The sequence below is a fragment of the Corvus cornix genome, chromosome 2 (assembly GCF_000738735.6).
Source record: "Corvus cornix cornix isolate S_Up_H32 chromosome 2, ASM73873v5, whole genome shotgun sequence".
Classification (NCBI taxonomy): domain Eukaryota; kingdom Metazoa; phylum Chordata; class Aves; order Passeriformes; family Corvidae; genus Corvus; species Corvus cornix.
The window spans coordinates 19,139,230-19,161,010 of record NC_046333.1 but is presented as its reverse complement, the minus strand read 5'-3'; the positions used below and the strand labels follow the sequence as shown (position 1 = coordinate 19,161,010).

General features: G+C 37.3%; 1 protein-coding gene across 1 annotated transcript in view; it reads left to right on the top strand.

The window, feature by feature from the left end:
- Positions 1–21,781, top strand: part of PLXDC2 (plexin domain containing 2) — a 262,129-nt gene that overhangs the window by 194,606 nt on the left and 45,742 nt on the right. The window contains exons 7-9 of the mRNA XM_039549163.1: positions 591–690; positions 9,562–9,657; positions 10,572–10,653. Coding sequence (XP_039405097.1) covers positions 591–690; positions 9,562–9,657; positions 10,572–10,653 — 278 coding nt within the window. The remainder of the gene's footprint in view (positions 1–590; positions 691–9,561; positions 9,658–10,571; positions 10,654–21,781) is intronic.

The following is a 21,781-nucleotide window of genomic DNA, read 5'->3' as shown; positions in this document are numbered from 1 at the left end:
AGCTTTTTTTTTTTTCCCTCTAGATATTGGCAATTGAGCATCTGGAATTATCCATGTTTACCACAACATTAATAGTTTTCCTGCTATTCCAGGATATATTAAATATTAATATTATTAATGTCAGAGCTCTTTACAGATAAAAATTCATCCAGTTTTCTGTGCAAGTTAACTGAGTCATAAGTTTTAAAATGTTCATCCCAAGCTGACCTTTCACAGGTTTTGTGTTCAACAGTAGACAGGAGGTATATCCTCCTCCATGAGTGTTACTAGCACATCATCCCGCTTTTTCTTCAGCTGATGGGTATAAATTACTGAAATTACTACAATTTTCTGCTTTTTAATTGTCAATTGTTCTACCTCTAAGCTTTCATATGAAAACAATGCAAAGCAAACTGAGATAAAATACAGATTAACACCAGTAATGTCTTCTATCTTCGAAAAATTCTTGGTCCTATTGTGGTATGTTGTATAAAATATTTACTTAGGACTTTTAATTTACACTGGTTAAGTGTTCATTTTGGCAATGCTTTTATTTTTAGTCTTTTTCCTGTTTCAATATTTCATTAATATCTTCCTGTTTTGTCTTCCAGATTCCTGTTGCTGTGACACAGATAAGTTCAACCAACCACCCAGTGAAAGTGGGACTTTCAGATGCATTTGTGGTTGTGCACAGGATCCAGCAAATTCCCAGTATGTAAAATTGTAGTGGTGCTAATGGTTTGGAGGCTGAGAAATTAGTATAAGCTGATTTCATTGAGGATGATTAATTGCACAACAAATCACTAAGCTAATTTTAGCTTGTTAATTCAAGTGTTATTCGCTTGATAATTCCCAATATGGCTTTTCCTGTCATTGTTGCTTTTGAGCTGATAAATTAAGTAAATAAAATTAAATGGCCAGTCAAATAACATCAAATTAAACTCTCAGCTGGCACAATTTGGTTTTCCATAAGATTCTGTATCTGGAACATGCTTTCATATCCATAGTAAAGAAGAAGCAATCTGTTCAGAAAAACCATCTGTATCCAAAAATATCCAGGCTGGAAGCTTTTGCTACTTTATTCTGTACTTCAGATTCATATACACATTTTAGTGAGAGGAAAGGAGATGTAGTTATTAAATAACATCTTGAGCTCACATGGTCATGGCAGCAGTATTGCAGGTGACATTTAGTTTTGTCTGGCTTTAGTTATCCTTTGTATGGCTTCACTGAAAATAAATAGTAGGAAATCAAGTGTGATTTTCTCAATGCTTTAATGTACTGTGTGCAGAACCCTTTGAGGTTGTTTAGCCATTAGAGAATATGTTCCCTTTCCAAGTCTACTGGGTTTACTTATGTATTTGGAGAAAATTTACTAAGTTCAGTTTTCAGTGAAGCCCTGATAGCAGGGGGTAGATGGAAGGAGCTGTGCTTGAACCAGCCTCCTAGGACTGAGTCCAGGCATGTACTCCTAAAGTGAGTTCTGGCAGACCTGTGGTGCTTACAAGGGCTGACTTGATGCAGCCCAGCTTTAACACAGACTGCAGATGGGGTTGACAGTGAAAAAGCAAGTGCCATTAGCCTCTCATCCTATCTCCTCATCACATATAAACATACGAAACAGTCTTTAACATCAGGGAGCATCAATCCTATGTCTTACATGTCCTGTCACGGGGAATATGGAAAATATCAGTACCATTTGTTACTTGTTGTGAGCTCAGAGTAGCATGAAGGACATTAGCATGCTGAGATTTTACTTGAGAGACAAGAAATTTGTTTCTGAAGTATGATAGGTAGTTGTGATGAGCCTATGGGTGCATGGATTGGTTTTGAGTGTTTAAGAACAAATGAAATTAGGCAACAAATTTCAGTAATTTGAGTGGTATTTGAAAGCAAATCATCTGAATAGTTCTGAAACTTCAGCTTGTAAGAGCTCCAAAGATGGATTCGGGTGGAAATTAGGTCAATTCACTTAGGCAAGTGGTTTATGAGAATAGTCATAGAGAAATTCTGTCCAAGACATGCAACAGGATGCAGACCTTTTGACATCAGGCCTCCTTAATCAAACAAGACTAAAGGACTTGTATTAGATTTACATATTTTGTATGGAAAATATACGGTATATGTGAATCTTTATTGTAATTCGAATGTTTCTTTCTGTAGCAATATTTCAGACAAGTCCCTTGTTTTACTACCACTAAATAATGTTGGTTTTGATGAATGAAGAGTTACTGACTAATCTTCTGGTTTTAGCATATCTATAATTTTTTTGTCACATGACACTTCCTGCTAACAGAAGTGAGACTATAATGTGGGTAAGGACTATAAAACGTGCCACTGCTAAAGCAGTTTTGAGAGCATTATTAATGTACTGCTGTTTACAATGCATTGCTTTTCCCCCTAACTACTGGTTCTGTGGATGGTGGTAAATCATGATTATTTTTGCTAGATTGCAGCTTACACAAAGCTAATAATAATCAAGGGAACCATCATTTCACAGTAGATTTTCCTGAAGTTGAATTGTGCTCTCAATGAAATAGGTTTACATTGATGTGTACAGGCAATATAATAGCACCTTGACAGAACTGGTAAATAATGTTGGCCCATAGGAAGCCAGTATCAGATGCTCTTAAGATATGCATGTTCTTGAATTCTTGTTTTTCGGAAGCCTTAAATCAACTATGGCTCTAGTCAATTACTGAAAAAATGATATGATAGAATTTTTGTTTTACTTTATTTGTTATCTTCTTAAGACAATGGAAGAATATATATTGTTGTTTGTCCCAAAAGAAGGCAAAGTATAACTACTAGTTCTAGCTTACCACTTTATCAAAGATTTTTCCATCAAAAGAACCCAGTCTCCCTTTATTTTCATGGCTAGTTATTAAAAAAGAAAAAAAAAACAAAAACATCTCCCTCAAATAATACAAAAAAACCCACCCCAAACTCTACTGCTTCATGTTTGAGCTCTGTCAGTTCTTTTTGTGTATGTATTGTGCATTTGAAAAGGAAAGAGACACTAAGTGCAACACAAGCCTATTTGAACAAATATATCCCATCAATTTTTAAAAAGGCTGAACATCTTTGGTGCATTTTGTATGCTCAATATTCTAAAATGTCAATATAACAGACCTAGTTTATTAAAGTAATTTCAGAAGATTTAGGCTATTTATCAGATTTTTTTCCAGAGGTACTGTCCAAAACATTGGTAATAACTTTTTTAATGCTTCTGAAAGGCGAGTTCAAAACCCAGGCAAACCTATTTCATTCGGAGGAGAGCAAAACATGCTTTTTGATCAGCCATTTCATTTCAAAAGTGCATTTTAATTAGTGATGAAAAGTATTCTCTTGAAGAGCCAAGAGCTAAAAGGAAGGATTTTCTGAACTTTTTTAAATGGAGGAACCTGAGAATTTCATACCTATTATTATTAATATACTTCTTCATATAAAGACTTTGCAGTAATACCCCTTTTATCTGCCCCTAAAAGAATACAGGCGCATACACTTTTTCACCTTATCTTTTAAGAGTTAGAGCATAGAGATGGGAGATTTTTGCCAGGTGGCTTTCTGCCTGTTTTTTGATATATTTCCTTGATCTGCTACTACTTCTTGCATACAGACAATGGCATTATTTTCCACTTATATTACTGCAGATTAGCCTCTATTTTATATTTTATATCTAGCTATAGATATGCCTGTATATACTCTAGAGGTGTTTTGGAATGAATGCTAATGTGTTAAGGGAAGTAAATTTCTGCTTGGCACCAGGGTTAACCTGACAATTCTGAGATTTATGTGACAGCAAAATGACAAACTAAGTGATTAATTTCAGAGGAAATGTTTCAGCTCTTTTCAGGCAATTCAAATTAAGTGAGCCAGGCTCTGGAACTCCGCTTCTGATTTGTAAGTTAGAGTGACCACCCTGATTTCTTCTTCTTCAGACAGGCTGAACACTTGCACACTAACTATTTTTCATTTTGTAACAAACACACTAAGAATGTTTCATGGATGTCTTCCAGCTAGAAACTTGACTGGTAATGACAAAGCTGGAAGCTTTACATGTTCCTTCAGCAAGTCTTTTTTGAACACCTTCACTACTTCAGGACCTTTGTTCGTTGCCCACCTTCTCTTACCAGTTCCCTTTGGTTTCTTGTTTATTTCTCTGCCATCTGCTATTCTGTTCTTGGCCTTTCACTTGCCTGTGGTGTCCTTTACTCTCCCTTCTGTGGACTCTCAAGATCTCTCTTTAATTTCATGAGCATCTTTCTTGCACTCTGTTTTCCCTCTCCTTCAGAGTTACTGTGTTTCTCTCCTTTGTTTCAGCACTCTTCCCTATTATCTTTCAATTAGTTTTTGGTTGTGTAAGAAGAAGAAATGAAAAAGCATTTCCTGCAAACCACTTTTTTATTTTAGCAAGAAAAAACCCAACAGAGAGCTTTCCCATATTGTGTTTGTTTCCCACAAAACCATGAAATACACTGGTAAAATGAGAGTGTGCCAGATTCGGGGGACCTACACCAGTCTTGCACTAAGACATAATGGGTAGTAGGTTTGTCTCCACAATGAGACATACTTCTCTATGATCTTGGCCTCTACTGTGTTAGATTCAGCTCTTTTAGGGAATCCATGCCTTGGCAACTCAACATTTAATCACACTGAAATTATTCAACAACACTGTGTACAAAACTGAAATTGTAGCTGAGCTATGTATTAGTAATATTCCAGTGTCAGTGCAATTAGTGTCACTCAATATGTAGTGTAACTCAAGCATATAATTAAGTGACAACTCTGCATGTTGTAAATGTTTGCTCAAGATGTCACACCACTTTGTTTACAGCAGTGAAGCCCCTGAAAGAACCTTAGGATTACCTTCCTGAAGGGTAAAAGACCACTGGCCATTTGTGCTCTGATATCTATTTATATAAAGGTGCAGCACCACTTGGGAAATCACAAAGTCTGATTTCCTGCTGCCTTACTGGCAGTGTTATCATTTACCTCTGTGCAAAATGGGCCTCAAAGTTATCACTCTAAAATCATAGTATTTATTCTTCTTTCCACTAGTGTAACTAATCCCACAGAGCCAGCTGTTCCAGCCCTGTATGTTTGTCTGCTGGTCCAAAAGGGTTTATCCAGGCAGCTGGGTTCCTTGCACTAGATGTCTGATTCAGGAGCATGCTGTTGATCTTTGGTAGCATGACACTACTTCCAGGACTGGTACAAGTTGATCAAAGTTTAAAATATTGTCATAACCAGCCACAGACAGATCTCAGAGTAAGGCAGTTTGGTGCATGGTGGGATTAGGGAATAAAGCAAGTTTTTCACACCTAGGTCCTGCACTAGGAGCTCCTTAGCTGGCATCAGGTATGGAGGCAAATCTGGAAGGACATGGAGAGTTTCAAAGTAAATCTTGTGTGGTAGGCACAAAGCATTGGGGCAGAACAGCTCTTAGTACATTGTTCATAAAGTTATTTTCAGAGCATACTTCACTGGTTTGCTTGTTCACAGATTATACATCTTTGAGGTGCAGCTCCCAGGTTTAAAAGGATTTTTTTAGTATTTTTTAAGAGAATTATAAAATAAATACAATCAGGGAATCTGAATTTTTATCTAGATTTAGATGTGTGTAATATTCAGTGACCAACAGCAATTGTGGAGGTGTTTGGATTACAGGCATTGGTGCTTGGTCCCAGTGTCAGTGCCTCAAGAATTAATTAGTTAATATTGCTAAGTTTAGAAATAAAAAGCTGTTAAAGAACAGATGCTTTGACATTCTAATTACTTTACCTTTTGTGGTGACAGCAATCAGACATACCAGGCTTTCAGGTTTTATTCACCTGGTGATGTTAAATAAGGTCCCTGTCAAGCAAAGTCAGTGGCTGTATAACACAGCAACTGTGCCCCACCCTTCTCTATGCCTTATATTTTCCACAAATTGCTTGCAGCTTGCAAAACAAATTGTTTACTTCAAATTGTCTTCTGCATAATCAAATGGACCCTCTTAGCATTTGTGTTTTCTCTATCAGCAAGACTAAAAAGTGAATGTACAGCTGTGTGAATACATATGGCTTTGTTTAGCAGTTATTTCTGGGTATATGGCTAATCCCGATTCCCTAGAACTCTTTCACTGACAAAGGTCTTTTTTTGTGTGACATATAATTTAAAAACTCAGAATGACTTCTCCAGTATTTTCACATTTCACTGTATTGCACATTTTAGCTGAGGAATAGTGTATGAGGAAAAGTGATTATGTAATGGAAAAGATACAGAGAGATTATGCATCTGTCAGACACATATTTAGAATGGTTTGTTATGAGATACTGACCCTTCAGACAAGTTAAGAAGTCATTGGTGCTCTCCTGGCACTGCTCCCTCTCCAGAGCACTCTCCCTATCGAGTACTTTTAGTCAACTGTTGCAGTTCTGTTTCATAGAATATTTATATTCCATTATTTAGTTTAATACTACTGTGATAAAACTACATAGAAATATTTTGTCACAGCAGAATCTTGCACATCTATAATTTACCAATCCATTGCTTAATCCCTTGAAAGGATTCTTTCAAATGGCCTTCTGACCCCCATGTTATCTCTCTTGGTCAATGAGGAGCATTCTTACCTCAAATAGCTGGTGTTCAGGGTTTTCTGCTGAGACTGTACCTTTGGCCTTGTGTTCAAAGATAGCACAAGTACATGCCATGAAGACAAACCAAAGAACAATTTGAACCATGCTGTAAATTAAACCAAGCGTAAAAAAATATGGTCTGGTATTGAAAAATATATTAAAAGTTATACCATTTAAAAGTGTGTTTGAGAAACTCAGACTTATAGAAATGTAAAATATTTTCATGACTAGAAGAATATACACATATTTTCTGAAATTCAGAACCAGGAATGGTACTTCAAAAGCATACAAAAGTCCTTTTCCTTTCCTCCCTTCTCTGCTAGGTCTGATGTCACATTTCTTTATAGCAAAATACCTGCACATGATGCTTAAATATTTATCTGTTTAGTGCATCAAATTATTTCACTAGTTCTTGTCATGTTGAGTTGTCTACTAAGGTATACATGGGCTCATAAGCTCTTTGGGATTCTGCACTAGTACTTTTTTGTGAAAGAGCTAAATAGGCAGCATAAGACAAAGAAGAAAAACTTCACCTGAGTGAAAGGCAATGTCTCTCCTCAAGTGCATGAAGAGGTTAGGGGGAAAGCATGAGGGAAGAGTATTCATTTTTCTGTTTATCCTGTTGAGTTTAGCTTTTTTAACCAGTTTTGTTTTGCTCAGAATTCAAAATAAGGAGAGAAAAGTGCCTTTCGAGGATCTAAGCATGGCATGTTTAAGTTGTACTTTCAAAAGAATCTAGCCCTGCATGTTTTTCTAGCCTGGTCAGGCAGGTAAATTGGAATGCTCACATTTCCAAGCACCTGTCTGTAAGTATATACAAAGATGTTAGAAGGTGGCTATGCAAATACCTCTCTGTGCTTCAGTTTCTTACGTTAGATAGATGCCTCATATGCAAACTCACCACCTGTGGCTGACACAGTCATCTTTCTGAAGAAAAAGATCAAATTTGAGTCTGTCAGGCAGTGGGATTTAATGGGATCAACAGTCATGCTGAAATATGCATGATTATAATTTTTTTTTTTTAATAACACACTTAATTCTCTTAAAAGTAGTGTTTTTCAGAAATTTCATGCACTGGGTGAGGTAAAAGTGCCTGTGCCCTGAGTCACTGATTCTTACTGAGTCTTTGGAAAGCCAGAAGCTCCTTATTTCTTGTAAGTCCTGTAAGGAGCCTGTTAGGAAAGGTTCAGCATTAACAGGATTATGGCATACTAGTCTGTACCAGTACTGATGAGGTGCAGTTCAAAAAAAATGTTGACACCCAACATTTGAAATTATGTATTCACTTGGGGTTTTTTTTCCCTGCTTTTTTTTTTCTTCTTTTTTTTTCTTCTTCTTTTTTTTTTTTTTTTTTTTTTTTTTTTTTTTTTTTTGACAGAACAGTAAAGACTTTTGTGGAAAGAAATTACAGCCTTCAGCATTGGCAGGAGCTCATTTCAAAGACATTTTACAATCACTCTGATTTGGCTTTTATGAGACTGACCATTCCATGAGCATAAACCCCTTGCAGCTGGCAAGAGATTTTCCCTACCCCAGCACACAACTAGCTTGCGCATGAAAACTCCTTCTGTCCAGTGGGTCTGAAGGACTTGGCTAAGGCATTTATTGGGGTAAACTTTGGCACCTGCCCACATCCGTCTTTTAACTGGTCACAATGTATTTGTAGATAAAACTAGTTCAATTATAGGTTCATTTCATACCGAAAGAGAAATCTGCTATCAGGAGGGGTGAAGTCAGAGTGAAGCTTCGAACAAATCACAAGAAGTGGTTGGCAGTGGTGCTGATTTGAAGCTAAATAGAAGTATTATTGTCTGAAAGCAAGATACTGCCTACTTGTCCCTGAGAGCTATTGAGAGAAGAGAGGGCAGAAAAGCTGCTTCCTCAAGTAACAAGGTGTGCCCTAGTCCATACAGGACTGGCAAAATAGATTGGGTTTGTGACTGTCTACAAGTCCATTTTCTTGTGTTGCATGTAGACTCAGACTGCCCATTGACATGGGTAACCTGTTAATCCTTTGTATGTAACCCTTTATTTCTCTCTGGAATGCTTGTACAGGGTCACTGATTGTATTTTACTTTGATTTCAGTTAGTTTAGCAGACCTTCAAAACCAACATAATTATGAAACTAAACACGAGAAATTTGTCATTTTTGTGTCAGATTGGTGTTGTAGGTTGTACTTTCAATTTGCAAATATAAAAGCTGGCCAGGCTATATTGCAGCTGTACACATAAAATCTGGAATTTTCAGAACACATTATAGGATATTGTTCTGGGAAGTAGCATGTGATTTTTTTCACATTTATCTTGTGCTTGGGTCTTACAATTGGTTGTGAGTTCAAAGCCCTTAAGAACAGTGCATTGACTATATTGAATTTCTGCTTTGAGAAACTCAGGTGCAGTCAGCTTGTGTAAAGATTATGCATAGTGACTGTTTAGGAAGACTTGTCTTCTTTAATAAAATGTTATAATATGAAAATATATTCTATTACATTTAGATGTGAGCCATCTTGTAGCTAAAAAATTTGATTAAGCAATGAAATCAGTTTTGTTTGCACATCTTGGCAAGAACATACAAAGTGAGCATAAAGCATTTCTCTCAAGTCTGTAAGCTGAGAAATGTCTTAGGAAAGCAAGCATTTGAAATATACCCTAAAATGTCTGACAGTATACTCTCCAGAATTTCTGCCTAAGTCAATGACTAAGATGCTTGAGAGCACAGTCAGAATTTTCATAATTCTTTGCCAGGATAAGTACCTATTCTGTCATCTCTGAGGGTTTCTCAACGAAAAATTCTCTATCTTTGCATATTATTTTGTGGTATTCAAAGTTAAAAATATATTCTTTAGGAAAATTTTTGCCATATGTGCACCTAAGGAACAGTGTGCAGTCATTACATCCAGTATTTTTCACAATGTAAAGACTGGAAAATAGTAAAATATGAATTTTTTTTCTTTCCTGTTAGATGTCCGCAGAAGAACAATTTATGAATACCACAGGGTGGAGCTACAGATGTCAAAGATTACCAATCTCTCAGCTGTCGAAATGATACCTCTTCCAAGTAAGTAAAACATTATATAAGCAGGAGCCAGATCTAGGAAGCATCTCCCTCCCAGCAATGCATACACAATTTCAAATATTTTGTTTTATCTGTTGACTTGGAATCACGAACAGATTCTTTTATCCTCTCCTAGATTCCCATATGGATGATGCATTATCCAGTTCATTCTCCTGTATCTCAAGTTAGTTTATAGGTACATAGCTCCCAGTAGGTTTTGAATGAAATTTGTGCCAAATCATTTTTTCAGAAGAATGATTATATTGCCTTTAAATGTGTTTCCTCAAGGAAAAAAACCTGCAGTTTTCATGCTTGCAATGCAAACCTGAATTTTTCTGTGTACTGTGCATCACAGCACAAAGGTATATCCCCAAACAAGTGACTCCAAATATTTTGCAGTTCATCTGGCTCTTTTTTCCAAGGTAAAAACTACATTGTTCAGAAATCTCAGGGTTTAAAACGCCAGCTGTACTACCATAAAAGGAATAGAAATACCTATTTTTCTTTTTTTTTTTAATCCGGTTATGGTTCTTGCACATTTTTCTTTCAGTCTTATTATCTGCTCATGTCTGACTGTTAGCAACACCAAAGAACAGTAGAGCCAGGGAAGAAAGAGGTTTAAGGAAATACTTAATACTGAGCAAAAAGAGATAAAAATTTGGGAATGAAGCTGAATGAACAGATGTGGAAGTAGGAATACATTTACAAATGGAATACCACAGATGAAATGTACTTTTGTGCATGCAGTTGTGCAAAGCATTGTAATAGGCTGGATTCAGGGTCTTATTTTGGCCATGTGTGAACCTGTTGAGTTCCTAAATATATATTATCAGAAGATGTCTTCTTCTTATGTGCTTTTTATGTGAAATATATATGAGACTAATGTAATAATTTGTGTTTGTTTATCTACATTCCAGCTTGTCTCCAGTTTACCAGCTGCGGTCCCTGTGTCACTGCCCAGATTGGTTTCAACTGCAGCTGGTGCAGTAAACTCCAAAGGTAGAGAAAAGAATTTTTCTTTTCTTCCCTTTTTTTGTGTGGTTATGCATCTGTGCTCAAAGGCTATCCAAAACCATTTGCCTACACATTATTCAGCATTAAAAGTTGTTATATTTGGGTTATATATATGCACTTACATGAACATAAACCTCAGTTTTGATCACTAGCAACACATCGTTGTTACATTTCACTTCAACAATTAGGTAAGAATATTCAAAACAGTTGACTCAGGAGTTAAGCCCTTGTCCTTTAAAATCCTTTTGAAGTAGAAAAAGGAGATCATAATAAAAATCATATTTTCTCCCTACATCACTAGCTTCATCAAAAGTAATTTAACCACAAGTAGATGCAGGGTGTTAATGTAACTGTAAAGACTTCCTTGTTAACAGCAGGGAGACCAACACATCCAAACAATCAGAGTATTTTCCTTTTAACATTTTCCTTTTAAACCTGTCATTATACTTAGTGGGTGCATTGGGTCTCCTCAGCCTCTCCGTGACACATTGACAAGGACAGTCAAGTCCATGGCAGGAATGATTTACACTGGAGTGGGTGAAGCACAGCCAGCAAAATGGAAATTCTGCAGCTATAGCTTTCCAAAAAGTTTTTCACTCACCGATCTTCACTGACATTCATGGCAAGAATTTAACGCCAGTTCTCTGAAATAAAATGCAGTATCATAATGGATGTTTATTGTTGCTGTGTTTTTCAGCTCTAGTGATTAGGTTTAGAAGCACTTTGTATGAAATCGATGTATACTGAAACAAGAAAAGGTAATTAGCATTCTAAAATAGTGCAAAAATTTGACACCATGTTGAAGAACTGGTAAATAGCTGACAAACATGGCACAGGATTAGGAAAATGGGGTCATCTTTATGTTTTCTTAAGCTGCAACTCCTGTAGTAAGTCACTTGAAAACTCTGTTCCCCATTTGTCTTGCAAAAACTTTTTCAGTTGGAGCTAAGTGAAATCATGTAATAGAATTGGAGCTAAGTGAAATCATGTAATAGGAAACATACCAAACTTCAAGAGTAAGAATTCTTCTAGAAAACTGTCCCAAGCACGCATGAACAGTTCTTGGTTGCTTTACCCGATTCCTTGCTTTCAGCATTGTTTGATTCTCCTTCCATTGATAGATGCTGTAGCACTGAGTTTCTGTTGGCTTTGGTTTGAGCAAGGCCTGTTGCTTTGTGGCCAGTGTTCTCATTTTTGTTTGGATAAACTCAGTTGTATAGTCCAGACCTCTTGTGAAGAACAGGCAAACCTTCAGATCCTTTGTGTTTCTCTGTAGTTCCTGAAGACGTGAATTTCCTGAGTTCTGAAATTCCTGGGAAATCTGTTTTTCTCACTAAGGCACAAATTCACTGTGGAGAACTGAGTTTTATCCTTCACCTTTAGCAGGAGCAGAACCAGGCATGTAGTCACACTGTGTTTCCTTCTGCTTGTTTAGAAGAATTTGTGGCTGTCCCCTCAGAACTGGCAAGGTGTAATTTACTGCTGAAAAATCTATTTCTGTTCAATTAAAGTTTGAATGAAGAAAACCTTGCTTTTTTTTTTCCTGTGGAGGTCAAAGATGAGCCTACTGTGAGGCAGTCCTGCACTGTTTCCCAGAAATAGTTGTCTCCACTCTGCAGCATGGTTGTGCTTTTGACATGATGCAGCAGGTAGACTGAGTAGTTTTATTGCTATTAATTAGCCCATAACTGACAGTAGTGAGACTGTCAATTAATTAGCCCATAACTGACAGTAGTGAGACTGTCATTTCATGCAGGCAGTGTTTGGACTTTGTTTGACTACCAGCAAAAGCAGGAACTGGAGAGGATTCTTTAGAAAAAGGGTGGATATAGAAAAGGAAACTAAGAATGTTTCCACATGGGGATTTCAGTAGTTTAAAAACAGTCATATCATCCAGTTTTTATCTATTAAGATAAATAATATTCAACAGGTTTTAGCAAATGGAGAATTGTGTATAGAGTCATAAAATAGCTCAGAATGGAAGGATCCTCTAAAAGTCATCTGGACTAAACTCCCACTCAAAGCAGGGCCAGATTTGAGATCCGACTGATTTCTTTCTCACTTTGTTCATCAAGGATTTGACCACAGAGGCTGTGGTCCAGTCCCCAGAACACCTTATACAGGATTTTACACCTAATTTGTTACCTTGCTGCTTCCTCCAGAAACATGGCTTTGGTGATGATGGCTGCCACAAGCCTCATTATCTTTCTTGGCCATTCTTCTCCTGTTTCTGAAATATTTCAACTCTATGGAGAAAGAGATCTGAAATAATAAATGGTTAAATATTTTGTGAAAAGAGGCAACTTACTTTCCAAAATGTGAAAAGTGATTATTTATTTGGTTACACTGCAGGATTATTGTGATGAGGAATCATTCTCTCTCAGCTTTGAAAATTTTCTACCAGTTCTGGATACTCTCTCTATACTTCTAGTCTAGTGTCTCTCTTCTTTTACCTTGCTTTCTCAGCATATATATTCATTTTAGAGAGATACAAAATAAAAAGTCTTATTCCATTCTCAGCAGCTGCACCACCTCTGGCAATGTCTGGTTCAAAGGAGAGTGGTCAGAATCATTTGCTTCAGTACCACATTGTGGGTTTGTTCCCCTCAAAAATAAAATGCTGTGTTAAAATGTTCATTTTGCATTTAATAAAGAAGCATTTCCTCAACAAGAAAATCTAATAGTCTGGTTAGAAATCATAAAGGATGGAAAGTTGTTAATTCCTATCTCACAGTCCTTCAGCTTTTTCTGTGTATCACTGCTCTTCACTCACCAGCCTTACATCAATGAAGACTTTTATCTCCTGTTACGATATATGTTGCTCTGCTGCAGTAGGGTAAAATCAGCCTGAAAAAACAAGGACAAAGCATTCCATCGAGTATTAACTTAGACATTTCAGAAGTGCCTAGAGGACAAAGAAAATTAATATTTACAGTCCACTTTCAAATGTGTGCTCATAGGGTTTTTTGAAGTAGGAGGAATGCTTAGGAGCAATGCCTGAGTAATGCTTCTCAGTTGCAAATCTGACTGGACACACTGGTCCAAGAGATGAGGAGCCAAAACTGTCTCTCTTGTCTTTAGGCAAATCCCAGAGTGAGGAATCCAATTAGCCTTTGTTGCAAGAGCCTGAAGAAGGCTTTGAACTGTCAGTGGTGGGTTTTCAGTGTATCAGTAATCTCCTGACCAACCTAGTGCTCAGATTTCTGCAGAGGGAGATTGCCTATTTGCTTCTGAGGGGACTGATAGGCAGATAGGACTGATAGGGTCAGATATGCCTGGAACACACATCTGTGGTGCCACAGTAGTACTTTGGTGCTTGACACTGAACCGTGCCATAAATCAAATCTCTCCTGATGGGAGAGGGTGTTTTAAAAGTCCTTGCAAGGAGTTCAAGAAATAAACGGAGACTTTCCTGGAGTTTCACTGCTGCCAGATAGTTGTTTATTAAGTCTTACCAGAGAAACAGAGTCACTAGCTTGACCCAGGCATAACACAAAGCAGAGAATGCAGGAGAAAAGTCCAATTATCAAGATTTACACAGCCTTTTAAAGATAATTTAACCAATGGTTACTAAAAACGTATATTATTTTCACTTTCCTACGAATTATTCAGTAACACGGCCAGGAACTGCGGAATTTTTTGTTCAATCATCCCTAATTATTTTTACTGCAGAACATGGAGTAGTAGAAGAAGAAGAAGAAGGTTTGGAGAGCAACAATCCTCCATTTTAATGTTTTTTGCTCTTATCTATTTACTACAAAGAGAAGCCCAAAACCTCTAAATTTTTCATCCTATGACAATCTTACATAGTAGTCTATAACCTAATTCACACCATTGTATTTTCTTTCCTGATTGTAGGCAGTTTTTTCCAAGGTTGGAGGTTAAAACAATATTGTTCAGTGGGGTAAAAAGCCTTCAAAATAGGCAGAGAAATATTCTCAGCACTCTGGGTTCCTACAGTGCTCTAAAGTGAGGTCTTCTCAAGGAGACAGACTTCCATGTGAGAAACAAGCCTACACATATCCACTGGGAAACAAAACTGTGTGCCAGTTCTACAAACCTTTCTTCTCAGGAACTTATTACCCCATTTAGCCAGAGAAACATTACTACCAGGAACACCATCTTGCATGTGATTTTTTTCCTTGCATTAGGTTTAATCCACATATGGAATCATCCACACAGCAAAGTACAGGTTTTGGGGGAAGAAAACCCCAAAACTTTATGTAAAACCTTTAACTGCACAAGAAAAACTGACTAGCAGGACCACTGCAGAAAAACTTTACTCCCCCACATGGGCAATCTCTGTTGGAATGAAAACAGCTTTATCCTGCAACAGTGGGCTGTTTCCTACCTTCAGTCCAGCTGCCGTGCAAGCTCTGCAATGGCTGGAGAGGCAGATTCATTTTGTATGTGACTGAGGGCTGAATCCTCTGTTCCTGCACTCTCTACAAGCTTAAATCACCATTAGCTCTTTCATATGGGTCATCAAACTATCCACTCTGAAATCCAATATGATGTGTGTCACACAACTTTATCATGACTGAAGCAAAGGCACATCACATCATTTTCCTTTGACATCAGCAGATGGAGGATCCCCCAGGAGCTACTTTCTTTTGGAACTACGTATATTTCAGAACTGTTTCATAAGTAAAACTGTTCAAAAGGAGATTAACTATAAATAAACTAAGATGGTATTCTAACTTTCTCCAACACAGGTATCCATGTCTATAAAATGCCTGAAACACTTTAGTGTCTGCCCCATGGTGGTCTCCTGTGGCTGAAACTTGGTTCATTTGCCCTTCATTATCTCTGTCTTCCTGACATGTAAAAAGTGGGAGAATTAATTCATGTTAGATTTTTTTTTATACCGTCTACTTATGCATCTGAAAATGTTTATATACTCTAGGCACTTGATTTAGCCTGCACATTGGAGATGTCATTTTCTGGGAAAGTTTTTGGAAGCTTTAAGACAACCTTGGTATTATTTTAATGCTTCAGTTTGTAAAACTTGCTTGCATATACTGAAATACTGAGTTCCCTTAAAAATATTTGAAGTTGTTTGTCCAACAAATAAAGATTCCCTAGATATTGATGGTTTTATTTTGTTAAACTTCAGGAAAGTCTCAGATTTGGGCAGTGAAATGAAACTGATATTTCGGTGTGTTCAGAAATAAGCAAAGAGCACATTCTTGCAATCTGTGCATGCTGGAGACTTAGGCTTTGAATGTTTCATGCTTCACTTCTTCAATACAGGATAAAAGCAACTCCCAATACCTGCAACATCAGTCAGGTTTGGTGTGGTACCATCACCCCCACGCTGAAGATAAGGAACTGGAGTACTGGTACTCCAGGGCAGGAGTACTAAGGACAGGAGCTGTAAACAGTTTAGATGATAGCTTTACTCAGCTGTCACTGTTGGTACATATATTCAGATTTTTAATCCTCAAAACTGTCTGCCTTATGCCAAGGGCACCCAAAAGCCTAACAGCTGGATCCACAAGGATGCTTTGCTGGCAGACTCACTTAGATTTTCAAGGGAAGTTATACAGAATAGGAGAGCAGTACTAAAAGGAGCTTTTTACCAAATTCTGGACTTAAGTATCTAGGACCAAAAAATCTCTGAGGATCCAACACTTTGTACGAGGAAAGATCTTCAGATGAGTCTAAGCATGACTCAGCAGTGAAATCTGCCGTGGAAGCCCCATGACCTACTGTCACCCAGTAAGGGTGACATTGCCTTGACACAACAGTCTGTCAGTGGTCAGAGAACCCCTAGAGGCACAGGAGATAAGTGAACATGGGTCCTCTGAAAACAAGGCACCCCTGAAGAATGGCCTATTAGATGTGGAGGTGTGTAAGCTTGAGCACTGAAACTTCCTTGCATGACTCCAGCTCAGACTAGCTCCACTATCTGTCGCTGTTGTACCGAGAAACGGCAAGAATCACGACACAAGTCCAAGGAGAAATGGAATTATTTTATTAATTACAAGCTGGGTTATATAACTTGGTCTGCAAGAGAGCATGATACGATTGGTCCCTTGATCAACCACCCTCTAGAATGATAGGTGGAGGTTCCACAACGCCCATTCAAAATATTTTCCCCAATGTACCAGAAAAAGAGTTGGAAAGCAAGTTTGCACCTGTGAGATAAAGCCTTGATTTACAAAAACCTCAAACCACATCTCAGCTAGGCTTGCATGAGAAAGGAAAAACTTCACAGGATGGTGCAGCAGCTGGAAAATTCCTCTGCTCCTAGCTTTTTAGTATCCACAACTATCCTCAGTCGCTGGCTGCCTGGAGACAGGATTAGCACCTGGCACTGCTCTCCAGGCAGCCCTGCTGGGGACTTTCCTGGGTCTGAAAAGTGAGATTTTGCACTCTTATTCTTAAGAGTCTTTGTTTTCCAGAGTATACATTGAATAATGTGGTTTGAAATCATACCCGTTTATGGCATTGACCCATAGAGTGCAAACCCCCAGTCTGAAAAATGTCCTGAAAGAGGCTGTAAAAATTCCAGGACTTTCTGAGTGCAGTGATGAGCCAGGACACTCCATGCACTTTAGGCAGTCATACTGCCCTTGTGTCTATGCACAGCTCCCAAAGCTTCTTCTACTCTTAAAGCAATCCTGAGCTAAAAATAATGAAAGAATCCCATTTGTGATGCATTTTACTTCAATGCTTAATCCTGTGTGCCAACAATAGCGCTAGTTGTGTAAATGAAAAGGTTATGGCTGGGGTTTATGGAATGTATTCTGAGCAAAGTGAAAAATCAGAAATGTGTCTGGGAATAGTAGCAATAATGTGATTTAAGGCTTGATACTTCTAATCTTTTATTATGATAATCACTATTCCCCTCTAAGCAGGTAATAAAGAAAAGTTGTTTTGCATTCCATGCTGATTAGCTGGAAAGCAGAGAAAGGAGACTCTTTAGGCACCTGCAGTTAAGAAAACATATTACAGTTCAAATATGAAATGACAGTGTTCCGTAGTGCCCTTACGGTAATTGAGATAAAAAAGAATGTCTATTACTTGTCTTCTGAACTTCTGAACAAGTTTGAAATGTCTTGTTTGTTCATTCTTCCTTTAGAAGGAAATTGGAAACATGCTTAGTTAACTTTCAAAGGTGAGTTTATGCCTGGAAATTTTTAATATCAGGAAGAGGAAAAGGATTAGGTTTTTTGTTTTTTTGGTCTGTATATCCCAATTGACAAGACCTGTTTTCATTAAAAGAGTGTTGACTCAAATGTTGTAGTATAAGTAACAGTCTTATGTAATCTAAAATATTTATCAGCTGAGCAAAGCACCTTCTATACAGAATTACAAAAAAAGCAGAAAAATAATTACTATTCTATCTGACTACAGAAGTCTCTGGATTTACAAAAAAAAATATTAAATCCAAATAAGAAATACACAGCTTATTGTTTGATATCTACATGTTCCTCAGCTTTTATTGGATAGCTTACACCACAGCGAGGGTTGTAGATTTCACTGGAGAGCAGGGGAAGGCAAACCACGTCACTCAGCTTGGTGTCATCTGCAAACTCACTGAGGGTGCACTCAAACTGATTGTGTGTCATTGATGAAGATATTAAGCAGCACTGGTCCCAGTACAGACCCCTGAGGGGTCTCTTGTCACCAGTCTCCATCGGGGCATTGATCCTTTGATCACGTTTTTCTAGATGCAAACATCTCACCAATTCCTCATCCACTCCACCATCCAACCACCAAATCTGTATCTCTCCAATTTAGAGAGGGATGTTGTGGGGCACTGTGTCAGAGGCCTTACAGAATTCCAGATAGGCGACATCCATTGACCTTCCCTTGTCCAACTGATTTTATCACTCCATCATAAGGCCTCAAGGTTGGTTCAAAATGCTCACTTTTAAATACTTCCTCATTTTAACTATTTGAGGTTTTAAGGTTTTGGGGTTTTTCTTGATTGTTTTAGGAATATTTCATAGTTGAATGGCAAATTAAGAGATGGAAGGAAGACTTGCTGATTTATACTCAGGCTTTTTTTATCCAAACTCTATTTAACTGACGGTAGTGAGCTGTTATTACAAAATTGGCCACAGTATCTTAGCCATTGAAATACAAACTAAAAATAAGAGGCATTTCTATGGATTAAGTAAACCACCAGAGGGAGCATATATAATCCAATCAGTGTAATAGTTTCATATACAAATTACAAGGAAAATCTCATTTTAGATGCTTTGGAAGGACTTGAGGTTTAAAATATAGTGTATTCTGTTAAATATATTCCATTCTATCAATGTGTTTTACTTCATGAATTTGCTGGTCATACCCCTGCTTCAGACAAAGCAAAAGAAGTGTGCCCCGGTTCTGGAGTTTGTATGCCACTACAGCAGTTCTTTCGGCAGGAGTGGTTTTATATGAAAATATAGCTGAGTCCTAACACTTGGGTATTAATCAGATTGTTGAATTAGGTCACATTTACACTGTGATAAATGAAAAGTAATGGCAGTACTTGTTTTCTAACCTGTATACAGTTTCTCTTCCAATTATGAAGCAATCGTATTGCAGACCTGAGAATCAGAAAGTATGGCCCTTTGCCAGAGTTTGCTCTAAAATGCAACATATTTTTCTTTTATTTTAAAAGTTGTATTGAGACAGCAATTGATCTTGATGTATCAAGAATTAATGTGTAAATTTGTCAGCCCTAATACATTACTGATAGCAACAATACAATAAGTAGATCTATACCTTATTGAGCAGAAAATTGCTCCACACCCAACTTCTTCAAATACTTTCCAAGGTGCTTGCTCTTAATTTGACAAGCTAATTTGCCCTCATGCACTGTAAGAAACTGTTAGGAAATTAGCATTCAATAATTAAGAATTTTGTATGCAAGGCAAGCCTGATGGGACCAAAGAAAGAAAAGACAGTGGCACAAAAATGTTTAAAGAACAAAGCATTTTCTCATACCAGAATGAGCTCAGTGATGGTATTGTTTGATGAAAAAAGCCTCACAAGATCATAATAATAGATATTCTCAAGTGGGATGGCTGTTCCATTTAGAAGAGAGTGTTACTTCAGTGACCCTGTAGGTACACTTAAAAATAATGGTAAATATGTACATATCAGTAAAATGTACATAACAGTACATTGAAAAGTACTGTTAAGGAATGTAGATGATCCTGAGCTTACAACATGTTTTTATTGAAAGTTAGCTTGCAGCCAGAGGAATTTGCAATTCACTGAGAATCTCACATGGATAAACAGCAGATTAATAGGCTTTCTACATTTTTGGTACATTTGTGGAATTTGTAGTAGCTGGAGTTGGTCGAATTATTGTGGAATTTCTGTAATTCCTCTGAGCACAGAATGTCTGGAATAATTCCTATGATTAATACTAATAAACCTAAAAATCTCGGTCTCTGAGCAGAAACCCAGTGAACATGCACTGGTTCTCAGGGGCTTAGGACAAGTCAGTGCTAGACCAGACCATTCATTCCCCAAGTTTCTTTTCTCCCCACATTTTTCTGCAGTGTTTTCACAGAACTCACTGATGTTCTCAGCAGCTCCATACAATCATCCTGATCCTAACATTAATAGATTTGATATCTAACGGGTTGAATTTGAATCCTGCTTTCATACAGAAACTAGCCAGTTTTCTAGCAGCTGCAGCATTAGTCATACATATGCATACCTTGCTTTGTTTTCCTGAATAAATCAGAACAGCATGAGGACAGCAGTTATGCTCATAACTAATGTAGATTTTTAAGAAGTTCATGGCTGAGTTGTAGAAATTTTAAATTATTTCTAGAAAATAAGTGGAAGATTGCTAAAATTCTTATTACTCTGAAATCCTAGTCTTTCTGTTAAATATTTTCTATGAAATCCTGGACCTGAAGATGGGGAAGCAATTTGAGGATTCTTTACCTAGGTGTAAACACTGTCATTAATTTAAGACACCTCACTCACAGTATTAATATTGTATATCTCTGTTTCTTACAATATCATTTGCCTTTCAAAATTTGAGATTGGTTTCACTAGCTAGATGTTTACAGTAACATCCTTTGCCTGAGTTTTTACTGTGTCTCCTGGAGCTTAGAGACTCTGTTCATTATCCACTCTGCAGGTTTCTGTGATACCCAGTTTTGCAACACAGCTTGGACAAGACATAGGTATCACAGTTAATAGAGAAAGGGCCACTGCCTGGACTGTTCTAAGACCTTAATGTAAAGTCTGTTCCATGTACATCTACTATTAAATATATAACATAAATACATAACATTCCTAAGGTGTTTTGTTATAAATGCAGGAAGTAGTTATCAAAGACACAGAGGACAGTTAAGCACTTAAATCCCATTGAGAAGAGGGGTAGAACACATCCACCTGTTACATATACCTTGGAGAATACTTACTTTTGCTGATTAATTTTGGAAAATGATGACAACATCTGTATTTCATTTCCATGTTTACACATTCACAGATGCCATAATGACAAAACACCTAAGACACCATAATGACAAAACACTAGAAAAATAGGTAGTAGTACAATTCTTTTCTGTAGAAACTTCCTTTGCAATTCTTTTATATACGAGTGACATTTGATTCTTCCCTTATTGCATTAGAACAATAAGACAAAGCCCTCCTCAGTCTTTGATGAACCATTTATATCTAGAATTGCAATTTCTGTGCCAATCATAAATCTTTCAAATCACAAGAGTGCTGAATACAGACTTAATTCCTCATTGATTGTTTATCCTGAGTGTGATAGCCATTCCACTGGGTATTGCCATGCTCTGTTAGAGAGGTATTTACTCTGGGATTAAATTTTGGGGGTTTTTTGACCGAACTATTCCACATTCAGTCACATTGCAGCCCAAAATTCTTTTCGGTTTGGTTTCATTTTCCTCTTACATTTTTTACATTTCTTACACTGATAGCTAAGTTTAAATTCATGCAAATTCCTATTTGATTGGTGAAAGGTGACACTCACCCATGAAAGGGTTCCACAGATGCCTTATGATGCAATTTATACATATCCTAGACATTTTAAGAAACTTGACTCAGGCTTCTAGTTGTCATTCTGTGTGTTATAGGCTGTCTCTCTCTCGTCAGTTCCTACACAAAACATTATAGACTG